The following is a 14,463-nucleotide window of genomic DNA, read 5'->3' as shown; positions in this document are numbered from 1 at the left end:
AATCTTCCAACAGAATTTCTCTAGGAAACGATGGAAAACAAAACAAAACAGAACGATTAAACCCCAAATCGGAGACACACTCCCAGAGCGCAAGGTCCCCAGCCTTAGGTGACTAAGGCCAAAGCTGCCCCAGTTTGCTGGGAAAACTCACTCAATGAGCAATGTGTCCTGGTAGCTGCTCTGAGCCGGGCTGTGAGGGGAGCAAAGGTACCAACAGGGCAGCCGAGTCTCTGCCCTTGTCCTCCGTCATCCGGGAAGGCGAGAGGCACAGCACCACAGCTGGGGCTAAAGTGGGGTTCCTTTCAGGGGCCGCATCTCTCTGCGTCATTCTAGTCCGGGACTCTATGGGAGCATGGTTTCCCCAGGAGCCCTTCTGCTGCTTGCTCTGCCTGGGGACCTCACCCACATTCCTTCCCCTTCCCTGCCTTACTTTAGACCCAACACAGACCAAGGGCTGCCATCTGCCACCCCATACGCACATGTCCACTCCCCCCGTCCCACCAGCTCCTGACCTGCCACGGAGGGATGTCTTCCGAGGTGGCCCTTCTGAAGTTCACGCCCCCAAGATTTCCCCGGGCATGCAGGCGTCAAGGGCAGGACAGGGAGGTGGCTGAGGGTACATTACGTGAGCCTGGGGTAGGAAGGGGATGGAGGCCATAGGCTCCCACAGAGGGGGAGGCCTGGCGGGCGGGAGGGGGGAGCTGCTTCCGGAAAATGGATAGGTAGAAAAAAGCAGGGGTAGGTTGGGGGCAGGAGGCCACTGACTGGGCCCCCCTCCTCTCTCTGCCCCTGCCCAGTGGTTCTTTAGGCAGAACCCAGGACATCATTGGAACATGCTCCAGTCCAACTCCTTCATCTGACAATGAGGAATTTGAAGCCCAGAGAGGTAAAGGGATTTGCCCAAGGTCACCGAGCAATTTGATGGCCCTACTGGGACCATGACCCGAGCCTCTGGCCCCTGGCCAATGCTTCTGCAAGAGCCGAGGAAATCCTTGGAACGGTCACCAGTCCTGCACCCACCCTAACTCCAGCTGCCAGGCCAGCATGGGGTGGAGAGGCCATAGCCTGCCCAGATGTGTAGCCGGGACAGCGTGTCACAGTGGCACCGGGGGATAGACCGAGAGCGCCCAGGGACCTCGTGGAGCCTGCTGCCTGTGGCTCCCCCCAAACAGCCCCCTCCCACACTGGGAGGGAGGGCTGGGTTTAACCCTCACCCCCCCACTTCGGTGTCCAGGGACCCCAGCAGCAGGCTCAGGCAGCCTCCCACGCTCCCTCTCTCCCAGCTGCAGCCAGCCTAGGGTGGGAACGGGGACACGGGGACACCTGGGCTCCACACTGCCCCCCACACTCCATGGCCCAGCCCTTTTCCCTCCTGAAGCAGCCCAGGTCCCCATGGGAGCAGAGGGAGTGGCATTCCATCTGAGCCTTGGCTGCTCTGAAATTGGAGGGCCCACCCCCAGTTCCAGAAGGGGTCTGCCCCCACTCCAACCCAGGGAAATCAAAGGTCAGGACCCTCGCACCCTGGGGCTGGGGCCCAGCACCTCCCCCGCCTGCTGGAGCACCGGGACCCCAGAGGGCTGCAGCAGGGCCAGAAATAGCCCCAACGTGCCAGGAAGGGAAGCTCTTTTTTAGACTCTAGTAGGTTCTGGTCCCCTTGCAACCACAATTGTCCATGGAGCCTGCAGGCCCCATGAAGAGCCAGGACTATCCCCAAGGGGGGAGGCAGGAGGCAGAGGGTCAACAGGAGGCAGAGGGGACACTCAGGGAAGGGGGAGCCAGCCTCTAAGGACCCAGAAGTGGGAAGGGCCAGGAGAGCGGAGGAGAGGAAGGGAAGAGAGGACGAGAGGAGGGAAGAGGGGAAGAATCCCAGGAGGAGAGGATGGGTATTAAGTGGGGGGGCGCTCTTCCTTTGAAATCACTGCTAATCAATAGATGGCCACAAGGCCAAGCCAAGGGCAGGAGCCTTTGGCCAAAGGCCAGGGGAGGGTGTGAGAAGATCAGAGCCAGCGAGCCCTGGGGAGGGCGCAGGCTGACATCCAGGCTCCTTCCAGCTCTGGCGTGCTGACAGCAGCCTTCCCCACGCCGGACGGAAGGACGGACGGATGCAGGAGCACGAAAAATCCCAGAATCTAATTTTAGCTGAGTGCTCCCGCCTCCCCTGCTAACAGTGAACAGAGCTTCCCACCCCTGCTCTAACGGGGGTATCAGCAGGCCAGGAGATAACCCCCCACCTGGAAGCTGTGGGGTCTCTGTAGGGGCGGCCCTCCAGCTAGCACAGGGCAAGGGCTTTGCTGGGCTGGGAGGGCCCCAGGCCTGCTCCCCCATTGTTGAGGAGGCAGATGCTGAGGCCAGTTAGTGACACAGTTGAGATTAAACTGGGTGTGTTGGTATCCTGGCTCTGGATGACCTCAGGCAAGATGCTCAATCTCCCTCGGCCTCAGTTTCCTCTCCTATAAAATGGGAGTAGTCGTTGCTCTAATCTAATGCCCAGATGATGCATGTCCGGCACTAGTCCCGATGACTCAGAACTGTCATTATTCCTCTGCCACCGCCCATCTCAGAGGGCCCCAAACTGAGCGGTCACCCCAGACCCAGCCTGCCTCTGCACTAAAGGCACAAAGGTGAAGAAAACACAGCCCTCAGCCTGCCCAAGAGCCTGCCCTTAACAACAACGGATTAATTCCAGGAACCTCCGAATCTGGACCTTCCAGAAAGCCGGGGCCACGGCAGAGATGGAGCCTCAAGCTAGGGAACCCTAGAGACCACGGGGTCAACGCCTCGTGGGCAGGCAGGAACACTGAGGCCCCAAGAAGGACCCAGCTCTGCTCAGGGGCAGCTGGACAAATGAGGGCAGAAGCAAAGCATGACCCCGGCCTCCCCGCCACGTCCCCACTGTGGTTTCCACTGGCACCAGGTCCTACACCAGCCTGGCCGTCCCCAGCGACCGAGCCCTCTAAGCAGAACTCCTGGCCAGCACCAGGGAAGCCAAAGGTCGCCCGGGATCAGCTCCCCCTGGGCAGATGCCTCCCCAGGCCCAGGCAGCAGCAACCCCGTTTGCACGGTCTCACATCCGGGTCTCAGCGCCACCTCCCAAACACAGAAACGAGGATGGGGAGACGCAGGGGCCTAATGAACTCACAAGCCCCCTCCACCTGGAGTCTTGGCAGCAGGTCAGCCAGCCCTCCTGGCACAGGTAACTTTTGAGCAGGTGGGCCGGGGGGGCTTCCCGCAGCAATGCCCCCAAGAGGAACTCCCAGCAGCCCCGAATTTCTCAGCAGCTGATCTGAGGCAGAGGGTAGGACTGTACTCCCTTTCAAGGGAATCCCCTGTGCTCAAAGGACCCAGATTCTTATACCGCGAGTGAAAGGGGAGGGGAGACGTCTTCCTAAGCCATCCATCCCACCTCTTCTTTAACTGTCTTCTTTACTGGTCTCTCCCTTTGTCAGGGATGTCCTAAGACAGAAGCTAGAAGGGTCTCCAGAAGGTAGAATTGCCCCTCCACGACAGCTCACATGCAGCTGGTGAACTGCCAAGAATCCGTGCCGCCTCCTGTCCCCCACCCTCACCCCCAAGGTGTGTGGGGGATTACTCCTGGGAGGAGGCGTGTGATCCCCCCACCCCCATCTCTGCTGCTCTGAGCCCACCTCTTGGACCCACTAACCCTCAGATGGGCTCAGGGTGAAATCCAAAGTAGGTGCTACTCACACAGAACAGCAGGAATGGGGTGTGAGAGGAGGAGAAGACAGCCTAGGAGCCAGGGGTCCCGGGGTCCAGCTCCAGCCACACCACCTATGAGCTGTGTGACCATGGACAGGCCCCCGGGGCTCTGCTCCTCAGGCTCTTCATCTGAGAACGGAACAAAGTAGCAAAATGGGGACAAGCCAGGCACAGGCCCTCGCACACAGCAGTTTGTCCCAGATGCTTCCTGAATGTGGACCTGTTTTTCCTTAAGTCTGGAAAAAATCCCTTCAGTATGAAGGTGTGGACAACCTGCCTTCTAGACCAGCTCTGCCACCGCCTGGCTGGGGGGGCCCAAGGCAAGTCAATTCTCTCTGGGCTTCAGTCACTTCTTTAAAAAACTTTGGGGTTTGGACTGAGCTGTCAGGAATGGAAAACCTGTGGAGCCCAGACCATCACTTACATATTCTGTGGCAGTGACAGACATGATTGGTCTGTCACCGCGCCACCGCCTACTGAGCCCAGCCAGGCGCAGTTTCGGGGTCCCCCACCAGCCGGCACCCCCGAACGAGAGCTGGAGCGAGAGACAGAAGCATGATTCCTCTACACCTGAATTTTGAAGCTTTGCGATTCAGGGACCCAGCTGGGTGACCTTGAGCCTCAGTTTCCGCTTTGGCAAAATGGCCACACCCAGCAAGATTGTGAGGATTAAGTAAGATAATGTACTCAGTACTGGTACTTAGCCGCGCTAACTCTGTCACCGTCCCTAGAGGCTGGGCGGGGAGCCCTTCCCCCAGGCCTGTGGGCCCGCCCCTCACAGACCCTCGGGCAACACAGTGCGGTCCGTGGAAAGAGTGTGGGCCTGGGGCACTCTGGCAAGTCAGTACACCTTTCTGAGCCTCAGTCTCCCCTGGATAAAATGGGCTGATACTTCTTCTACACAGTGGGCATGAGGATCAAACAAAGTAATTAGACAAAGTGCCAGAAAAGTGATTGGCTCAGTAAACGGGAACAAATGAGCTACTTTAATCTACCCTCATCAGGCCTCAGGACCTTGGCTTTGGAAAGCCAGGCTGGTAGAAACTGCTGGGAGCTTCTCAGGGCAGGGTGTGGCTCTCTCATCAAGTCCGTGGAGCCGCATGTCCCTGGAGTCTCCATTGGTTGCCCATGGCGGAAGCCACAGCCCGGCCCGGGGAAATGTGAATCCTGGATATGGTAGATGGCCTCCCACCACCCGACCCTGGGACCTCAGCACTCCTCCCTCTGCCCTTCCCTCCCAGGCCTCACCCCTCCCTGGCAGGGCCTCCCCTGCCCTCAGAACCAGGCCACGCTGGCTCAGGCCCCAGAGGCTGCCCTCACCGAGGTGGGACCGCATGCCTTGGAGGCCTCATCTGGGAAATAAGATTGATAGGAGTGACATCCACAGGTCTTCCAACTCTGGCGTTGGTGACTGAATCTCAGTGTGGGAGAGCCCGAAGCAGAGCATTCTGGTCCACTCTCCTGCCCTCCCTGAAGGCAGCCGCTGAAAACACTCTGCAGTTACCGTCCTCCTGCCCTTCCTCCCCATGTTCCTCCGGCCCCCCTGGGGGTGGTGTCCAACGACCTCCTCTGGCCCTCAGCTGCTGCACCTGACCACAAGGCTGACTCTCCAACTGTCACAAATCCACCAAACTCACCCTTTGCCCGTGCTGTCCCCTGCCTGAAACACCTTTCCTATCTTGCTTCTTGGTGTACTCCGGCTCTTCCCCCAAGACCCAGCCCCAAGGCCCCCTCCTCTGGGAAGCCCTCCTTCTCTTTCCTTGCCAGGAGGCCAATCTCAGGCTTCTCTGGCCACTCTCTTCCCACTGGCTTGCAATGATAAGGGATGCTGAGGGGACAAGGCAGGTGTGCGGGTGGGTAGGTACTGGGCAGCCACGCCTAGGCAGGAAAGGGCAACCGGCCCCGGGAGGGAGCCCATGCTTAGAGATACTATCCGAGTGGCTGAGAAATAATTACTCCTGGCAGCCTTTGGGCAACAAGGACACAGCTCGTTTATTACAAAATATCTTTTATTGATAAAATAGCTCAGACTTTAAAAAAACAACAACAAAAACACCTGCATATCACAACAAGGGGCCCCCAGGCAACCACAATAGCAGGAGTCCCATGGGACACACACAAGACCAGTCAGATGTCACAAGTCAGCCACTCCCCTGGGAACAGCCTTGGCCTCACCCTGAGACTGAGGAAGGAGCTAGGCAGCCCCTCTCCCCAGGAGGGACTCTCTTTGGTCCCCTCCATTCTCTCCGCCCCAGAAAACTCTCAGCACCTCTCCAGGTCCGGCCAGGCCCATCAGAGTGCCTGGGCTGCTCAGCCCCAGTCCCACGCTAGCTGCCCGCTGACTTAATGTCCAAGCCAGGCGCTCCTTGGAGAAGAATGGGAAACGTCCTTCAAATGCTCCCAAGTGTTCTGGGTGCCAGGTCCCGGGGATGGGGAGACAACCAGGAGGGAGAGACCCCTGGAGCCCCATCAGTGGGATGGAGCAACGTGGCTGGGGCAGAGATAGCCAGCTGGCCCCCACCCCATCAGGGGTAGGGTCGCTTATACATCACAGGGACCCGCTGGGGGCTTGGAGACCTGCCTGGGCGCTCTGGTGGGAGGCCCCTGCAGGAGTCCACAGGGCCCTCACTCACCTGTTCTGGCCGCAGCGCCCTACCTGGGGGCTCTGTCACCCACCCCAGGCTCTCATCCCAGGCTGCTCCCATGGTGTGGGTATTTTTAGCCATCTTGGGAAAACAATTAGCCTGCTCGATGACAAAAGACTTTTCCCCCACTGGGGGGCCCAAGCCCCTGAAAACCCCGTTGGTGTTGTGGGTGAAATGTCGAGAAGTTGTCATGCAGCATAATAACTAAACCCTTGCAGGCGCAAGAACACGTTGTCGAAGAAATAGTGGTTCTCTCTACCATTCCCCACGTCCAGTTTGGGGTAAGAATTCACACACCCCAGGCACAGAACAAAAGTCTACAGGAAGACAGGTGGTGGTAAACACAGAGAAAGGGGATTTTTATATCACCAAACAATCACATTTTCTGGTTCTCTAGTGTGTTCCCCCACGGAGCTCAAAGCTTTCTGCAAAGCCGCTCATCTCCCAGCAGCAAGTCCCCGGGGTTTTTGCAGGGGGTGAATGCTAGTGATCGGGGATCTCCCGTCAGGCAGACGCCAGGCCTCCAGACCAGCCCACCAAGGCGAGGCGTCCACTGGGACACGCCCACCCCCCAGAGGGGTGCCAGGTGAGGAAAATGATTCCAGAAAACGTTCTGGCTTTTAAAGGAGCTACAAATCCAAAAGCAGGTAGAAAGGGGAGAAGGCCCCAGAAGCAGCGTCAGACCATAAACCCCCCCACCCAGCGCCGGATGGGGACCCCGGGCATCCAGCGTGGATCCCTCAGTTCTGCCTCCTCCTCAGTGGCAGGTGCTCCTGGGAAAAATGGAAAGCTGGCTTCCTGCTCTTTACCCGGGGAAGATGAGAAACAAACCACCACAAACAAGTGACCGGCCAGGGAACACAGAGTCCAGAAGGAAAGCCCACCCGTTGGCTTGCCGGGGTCTGGGGTCCTGGGAGGGAGGGGCTCTATCCTGGCTGGCTTTGGAGGCTTCAAATGGACCCCCAGTGAACAGCACCCCTGCCCCTACCCCTCCAGGGGGGCTCCCAAGAGGAGGCCTGCAGGACCCGGGCAGGAGCCAGAAAGCCCCAGGGAGGTGGCCACAGAAAACAGGGCAGGAATCGGGGTGGCCCTGGTGCCACCTGGCACCAACCCCACATGGGCGGCGGGCAGGTGGCTCACCATGCCGTCTGGGTCCACTGGCGGCAAAGGATCCTTCGGAAGGCACGGCGAAAGTCCTGGTTGAAGATGGTATAGATGACGGGGTTCAGCGAGCTGTTACAGTAGCCAATCCAGAAGAAGAACTGGAAGAGGCCGTGGGGCACCTTGCAGTGCTGTGGGCAGATGGCTCCCAGGCTGTAGCTGAAGAAGAAGGGGAACCAGCAGAGCACAAAAACGCCAATGACCACGGCCAGCACAAAGGTGAACCGCTTCTCCCGAGTCAGCTGCGCCCGCCGCCGCCACCACTGCCCGCTCGCGGTGCCCACACCCCTGCCCAGGAGCACCTGGCCACGTAGGGTTGCCAGCACCCGGGAACCCTGTGGCTGGGGCAGGGGTGGGCTGCACGCTGACGCGGGAGACGCTGGTAAGGCCTGAGGCTCACACTCTTCCTCCTCCTCCTCCTCTTCTTCAGCTTCCTCCTCTGGAGATGCCCCACACACACCTTCCTTCTGACTCTGGCCTGAGCTGGGAAGGGCTGACCAGCTGGGTGGCAAGGCAGGGGTCCCAGGATCTTCAGGGGTATCCCCCTCCTTCTCCCCGGTAGGCTTAGAGTGTCCATTGGCCTCCTCAGAAGCAGCCAGAGAGGCCAAGGTTGGCAGTTTGGTTGAAGTTCCCGTAGGGACTGAGCGGGGCTGCTTAGACTCACCCGGCCCAGGGCCCCCCTTGGCCCCAGGACCTCTGCGGTGGCTGCGTTTGGCGATCAGGTAGATGCGCAGGTAGACAAGGATCATGATGAGGCAGGGTGCAAAGAAGGACCCGATGCTAGAGGCCAGGATGTACCAGGCCTCTTGGTTGAGTTTGCACTGGGGGCGCCCGCGGGGCTGGGGCCCCTGGTCGCCCTTGTAGATAAGCGGTGGCAGGGAGATGACCGCTGCGATGAGCCACACGGTGAGGATGATGCACTTGATGCGGCGCGGGGTGCGCTTGGAGTTGTACTCCAGCGCGCGGCTCACAGCCCAGTAGCGGTCCAGGCTGATGGCGCACAGGTGCACGATGGACGAGGTACAGAAGAGCACGTCGAGCGCCAAGTACACCTCGCACCACGTGCGCCGGAAGTACCAGTAGCCCAGCAGCTCGTTAGCCAGCGAGAAAGGGATGATGAGCGTGGCCACCAAGATGTCGGCAGCGGCCAGCGACACCAGGAACAGGTTCTGCGGGGCGCGCAGCGAGCGGCTCGTCAGCACAGCCAAGATGACCAGCGCGTTGCCGAAGATGGTGAAGAGGATGAGGAACGTGATGACCGCCGCGATGGCCGCGGTGGCCTGCACCGAGTAGGGCTCCTGGTGGTCCATGGCGGAGTGGGACGCGGCCAGAGGGGTCGCTGCTCTCCCAGCGCCTGCTCAGCCGGCGACAGCACTGTCCTACCCTGCTAGGCTAGACGGGAGGATCAACCCCCTGGCGGCGCAGAAGGCGCTGGAGCCCCATGGCCAGGCCGAACGGGGCCTAGGAGATCGAGGGATGCCTGGGGCCGGCCACTGCCCTCCTACATCCTCTCCCACCAGCACCCGGCACCCCTGCCGTCCTCCCCGGAGAAGTTTTCCAAGTTGTCCCGCTGCCGTCCCCGCCCCGCCCGGGACCGGGGGAAAGTTGCGCCCTCCCGCTCCGAGGCTGCTGGACGCGCGCTGGGGCGCAGGGCCCGGCGGGCCGGGCGGGCCGGGCGGGCCGGGCGGGGGGCGCGCCACCGGTTGTGGGAGGCGGCGCAGAGGCCGAGGCGCCCGCTCTGCTCGCTGGCTCTAGCCGGGAGCCGCGCCTGCAGGCAGCCCGCCGCGGCAGGGAATGGGAGGAGAGCGAGCGCGCGGGAGGAGGGAGGAGACTGGAGGCGGGAGCAGGAGGAGGGGACGGAGGTGGGGAGGGAGGTGGGGCGGGCGGGCGGACCGAGGACGGGTGGAAGGTGCGCCTGGCGGGAGGACTGGCCGGCCGCAGCCTCCCCGCAGCCCCGGGCCTCCGCCCTGGCGCCCCTACCCCTTGTCCTCCCGGCCTCCGCGCCACGGGAGGTCAGAGACCGGTGTCTGGGGTCTTCGGGACTCCGGGAAGGACGCTTGCAGACGCAGAAGGGTTGGTGCGCACGGGGAGCTGGGACCGATGGGAGACCTCTCTCCTGCAGACCCGGTTCGAGCACCGGGATCTAGGACGGTGGGCTCCGGCTGATCTCTCCTCCCGCCGCGTATGAGCCCCAAGGAGAGGGTGGGTGGGTGTGTTGCGGCACCGCAGCGTAATGAACCACACCTCCGACCCGGCGCTCGAGGAGGAAGCCGAGTGGAAGGAGTAGGGCGGAGCGGGGAGACTGCCCGAGCCCCTTCCCCAGGTGCTTTCTAGCGCCGACCGGACTCCGTCGGGCCTGCGGAGCCCTGGGAGGCGCGGTGGCCAGGTTGCGAGCGCCCCCTGCTGCCGCCCGCGTGTCGGTGGTCCGCGGCCCGCCGGGAGACCCGCGTCCTCGCTGCGCTCTGCGGGCCCTGAGGTTCCCAAGGCCGGTGGGCAAGCTCAAAGATTTAGGACTTCAGCTGTCCGGTTTCCCCCGCAGATGCCTCGGTTTCCTCCACTAAGGGCAAAGAGGTAAGAGGAAAACTGGCTTGGACTCCAATCTCAGCTTTTTAACACAGCTCAGAGAAAAAGTAGGTCTCCGGGGCAATTAGGCAAGGAGGAGCATCCCGTTGACTATGTTGTCTCTCGCTCGCTCGCTCTCTCTCTCTCTCTCTCTCTCTCTCTCTCACACACACACACACACAGAGCATTCCTGCTGAGTACCCCCCCCCCGGCCACATGCATGCTGCACACCCCTCTTGGAGAGGCTGTAGAAGGAGCTGGGTAAGAAATTTCAGATTAATCACCCCACCCCATCCCCTTGCCAGACTCCAAGAGCGATAGGCTCCCCCTCAGGCACCCCCAGCCCTACTCACTCTCCCTGTGGCCACTGCCACCAGTGTCAGCCTGGGCAGCCTCAAGAGCACATTTTTCACCACTCCCGGAGCCCCTGGTGTTATAACCCCAGCCTAGAGCCAGGCCTTGTATTTATAGCCCGTGGCTCTGCATGACATCCTCTGTATTAATAAGCATCGAGCCACCCCTGAAAGTAGGGCTCCTCCAAAAGCCCCGGCCTTGAGACAGTGTGCATACTGGACCTGCCTGCCTGCTCTATCTTCACGGGACCAGGGAATGACCTCACAGTGCCCACAATGTCTTACCCCTCCCCAGGCTCACACAGCAGGGGTGGAAGGGTTCCTCGATCCAGGGCTATCCCTGCCTCCTGCCATCCTACTTAGTGCCTTTGTGAAGTCTGAGTGCGACAGCCTGATGGTGAACAGGACAGCCCCTCCAGAGACAGGTCTCATGGATGCATCCCCCACCCGCTGGCTGGGCTGAGCCTGGGCCTGTGGTTGCCAGAGATGGAGAAGTCTCAGTAGCCCCTTCCCTGAGGAAGGACTGAGGGACCACTCTTTCACCTGCTCCAACCATACTCACACTGGGGGGCCAGGGGCTATCTCCCCAGACACTGCGATCAGCATCAGCCCTTTGTTTCCTGGCCCGAGTTTTCCTTGAAAGGCACCAGGACCCCGAAGGAGCTGCGGCCAGGGCTGCTCACTCTCTCCCCCCTGCCCCTTCCCTCCACTTGGGCCTTCCCCGAAGGGGCAGCCAGCTCTGGATCTACCAAGTGTCACGCCCTACCGGGCCCAAGCCCAGGTAGGGGCAGCCAGGAGAGCCTCCAGGCACCTGTGGGGCTCAGCCACAGCCCCAGGGTCTGTGTCCCCTGCTGCCACCTACCAGCCCCGCCTCCCAGATGTGCAGCTGGCTCTTGGGGCAGCAGAAGCCATCACATAAATAGATTCCCATTCCTCTCTGCAGCGCTCTGTGCCCCCCGCATACACCCTCCTGTGCTGCCCACTCCAGCCAGCCCTGCATGAATCCAAGCCTCAGGCCATAGCATCAGCCGTCCCCAGACTAGAGCTGACCTTCCATTGTCCCTGCATTCCACCAGGCTGGCAGAATTCAATCCCAGACCCAGACCCGGACCCGCCAGCAGCAGGGCTGCCTTAGAGCATCCCCAGCCACCTGCAGCGGGAGAGGAAGCCCATGACGGGTACTGGCCCGCCGTCCTGGCCCCACCAGGCTACCTGTTGATCCCTGGACATGCCCTGAGCTCCCACATCTCCAGTCCTTCCCAGGTGCCTGGTGGGCCCCCCACTCTCCAAGGTCCGTTCACCTCTCACCCACCGCCCTTCCAGGGAGAAAGAGGTACCCTGCTTTCCAAGTTCTTTGACGCCATGTACACAGTACCACGTTCGCACTCAGAGATGTACTGAGATGCTGGCGGATGGGTTTGCTGCATCACTCCCCCACCCCCACCCCCGAGCACACATCCCTTCTCCGTCCCCAATATTGGCCAAGATTGCTCAATGATGAGGGGGTGGCAGCCTGGCATCAGTGGATGACATACAAGAGCCTCTCTCAGGTAGTGTCCTAAAATGAAGGTGTCCCCAAAGGATGCCCTTGGAAAGGGGTGGGGGGAGGTGACCTAGTACCATCTTTTCCAAAGACACAGGGACAGTGGTCCCGTCCCTGGTTGTGAGAGCACAGCAAGAGATACGCCCCCTTGGCTGAAAGCCCTGGAGCCACTTGTCTAGGCCTGAGAGCCAAGAGTGGCCCCAGATTCTCCCATGCCAGGGCTCCACAGGGATGAGGCCCAACGGGGCTTCACACCCCAGCTGCCCCAGCCTTTCAAATCCCTGGGACCCTATCCTCACACCACCCTGGAGGCCCCAGCCTCCCCACCTTCCCAGACCCTTGAGTCATGCCCTCCGTAATGCAAGTCCGCCGCCCTCTCCCCCATCACACCTCACCTGACAAAACCCCAATCCTGAGCCGACCTAAATCATCCACCCAGCTTTTGGCAGAACAGCTGCTCCTTCCGGAGCAAAACACTCACTGCATCGACTGGCCTCGCTTTAAAGCCATGACCACAAATCTCCAGACTTGCCTAGTGTGCTCACCTTTCCCCCTCTTCAGAATCGGTGTCCCGCTCATCCTCCTCACCCGCACACCCTCCTCCACTCCAAGCCATGACTTTGCCTCTAACTTAGAAGATGAAAGCCCTCAGGCAGGAACTCGCCCCGAACTCACTCATCCGAGCCCCAGCTCTGCTGGGAGGGCAAGACCTCTGCATGTATCCCAAGCCCTCTCCTGTCCTCCAGGACTCTGCTGCTGCAATCCTCCCCCTCCACTAACACTCCTCCCCCGATCCAGGGCCAGCCCCCCCGCCCCAGCCTCCCGGGCCTCCTGCAGCTGTCTCTGACTGTTCACTGCACCATCTCTCACCCTTCACACTCGCTCCTTAACCCTCCGTTGGGTATCTGCACCCTGACCTCCGCTGCATCTACTCCTGGTGGGTCATTCGTGACTCCATGCCACCAAGCGTGTCCTCCTAATTTCTCAGCAACATTTTAGACCACAGACTACCCCCTTCCCTGAGAACACTGCAGGCTTGAGGCCACCCCTTCTTCTCGACCTCCTTTTCTCCCCCGAACTCCCAATCACCAAGTCTCACTGATTTTTTTTTTTTTTTTTTTTTTGCCCCTTCTCCTCCAGGGACATTTGGCAGTCTGGTACCTGGAGACATTCCTGACTGTCACACAGGAGGAAGGGGGTTGCTACTGCCGCTAATGGGTAGAGGCCAAGGATGCTGCTAAACATCTTACAAAGTACAGGACAGCCCCCGCAACAAACAATTATGAGGCACAAAACACTAATAACACTGCCCTAATGTCGCAGCACCCCTGTTCAGTCCTGGGGCCCCTTTTCTTCTGGACCCAAACTCTTCGTAATTTCATCCAGGCCCCTAGCTCCCAACCAGATGCTGAGGACTCCCCGAAGTCCGTCTCCCGCCCTGAACCCCAGGCTCGTTCAGCCCACACACTCCCTCACCTCCCCTGAGCTCTCCGTGCCGTATGGGAAGCCCTCAGCCCCTGCAACCAATAGCAAGTGCGGTTGCCTCACCTGCCGAAGAATGCTTCCAAAAGCATCCACTCTGCCCCTTTCCACAGCCCCATCGCTCGGGCTTGCACAACTGTAGTGCCTTCCACCGGTCCTCCCTGCTGCCAGTCTACTCTCCACGGGGCATCCAGGATGACTTAAAAGCTTAGATCTTATCACTCCCCTCCTTAGAATCCTCCAGCAGCTGCTCCCTGTTGCTCTTGGAATAAAACCATCCCTCTCTATCCCTGCCCTGCCAACCTCCCCCTGCCCCACCTCACTTCATCCCTCCACTCACACCTTAACTCCCTCCTGCCTCAGAGCCTTTGCACTGCCTATTTCCTTGGATTTTTCAGAGTCGTCTACTATCATTCGGGTCCCAGTGGAAATGCCAGCATCCTAAAGGAATGTCCTCCTCCCCCATCATTTCTAAATCCCTGATGACTTCTTTTATCTATTTACTGTCCATCCTTCGTCCACCCCCAAATAAACTCCACGAGAATGGAAACCCTGCCTTGCTCACCTTGTTACTCCCAGTTCCTATAGCCGAGCCAGCCTGGCACCTAATTCAACAGATTCTGTCGAATGAGTGACTAAATTGATGAGTGAAGCCACATAGTTATGTGGTTGGGGATTAGGGAATAGGCCACGGACCCTGGGATGGGTGACTAGCCACCAGCTTCTTGTTAACAGCCAGCGCCCCGTCCAGAGCACACACCCCATGCCAAGGCTTCAGGGGCTGAACCACGGCTGGACCACAGGGGCAGGGTGGGGCTGTGGAATAAGCCTAGGAAACGGGGTCTGTAGTGATAGGGGGCTTCATGGGGTAAGGACAAGGACAGCCTCGGCCCTGGTCACCCCCAAAGAAGAGGGGAAAAGCACTCTTCCCCCTTGAGCCACCAGGCTCGGCCAGCCCCACCTAGAGAACCCAAATTCTAGAGAATCCAAAAGCCACATC

General features: G+C 60.1%; 1 protein-coding gene and 1 long non-coding RNA gene across 2 annotated transcripts; one reads left to right on the top strand and one right to left on the bottom strand.

Annotated features, from left to right (window-relative positions):
• Positions 1-5,748: 5,748 nt before the first annotated feature.
• Positions 5,749-9,072, bottom strand: ADRA2B (adrenoceptor alpha 2B). The gene has a single exon (XM_036074877.2). It carries the CDS (start codon positions 8,831-8,833, stop codon positions 7,499-7,501), a length of 1,335 nt encoding a protein of 444 aa, XP_035930770.1. The 5' UTR covers positions 8,834-9,072; the 3' UTR covers positions 5,749-7,498.
• Positions 9,073-9,429: 357 nt separating this feature from the next.
• Positions 9,430-14,003, top strand: LOC144379343 (uncharacterized). The gene is made up of 2 exons (XR_013442167.1): positions 9,430-10,094; positions 13,122-14,003. It is a non-coding gene; the product is annotated as an uncharacterized LOC144379343 (long non-coding RNA).
• The last annotated feature ends 460 nt before the right edge of the window (positions 14,004-14,463 follow it).

This window comes from Halichoerus grypus, chromosome 10, assembly GCF_964656455.1.
Source record: "Halichoerus grypus chromosome 10, mHalGry1.hap1.1, whole genome shotgun sequence".
NCBI classification, from domain to species: Eukaryota; Metazoa; Chordata; class Mammalia; order Carnivora; family Phocidae; genus Halichoerus; species Halichoerus grypus.
Note: the sequence above shows the minus strand (reverse complement) of the source record. Positions and strands in the feature narration are given on the sequence as shown.

Bases quoted from the DNA above. Each gene is read 5' to 3' on its own strand.
- ADRA2B (XM_036074877.2), bottom strand. From the start codon at position 8,833: ATGGACCACCAGGAGCCCTACTCGGTGCAGGCCACCGCGGCCATCGCG.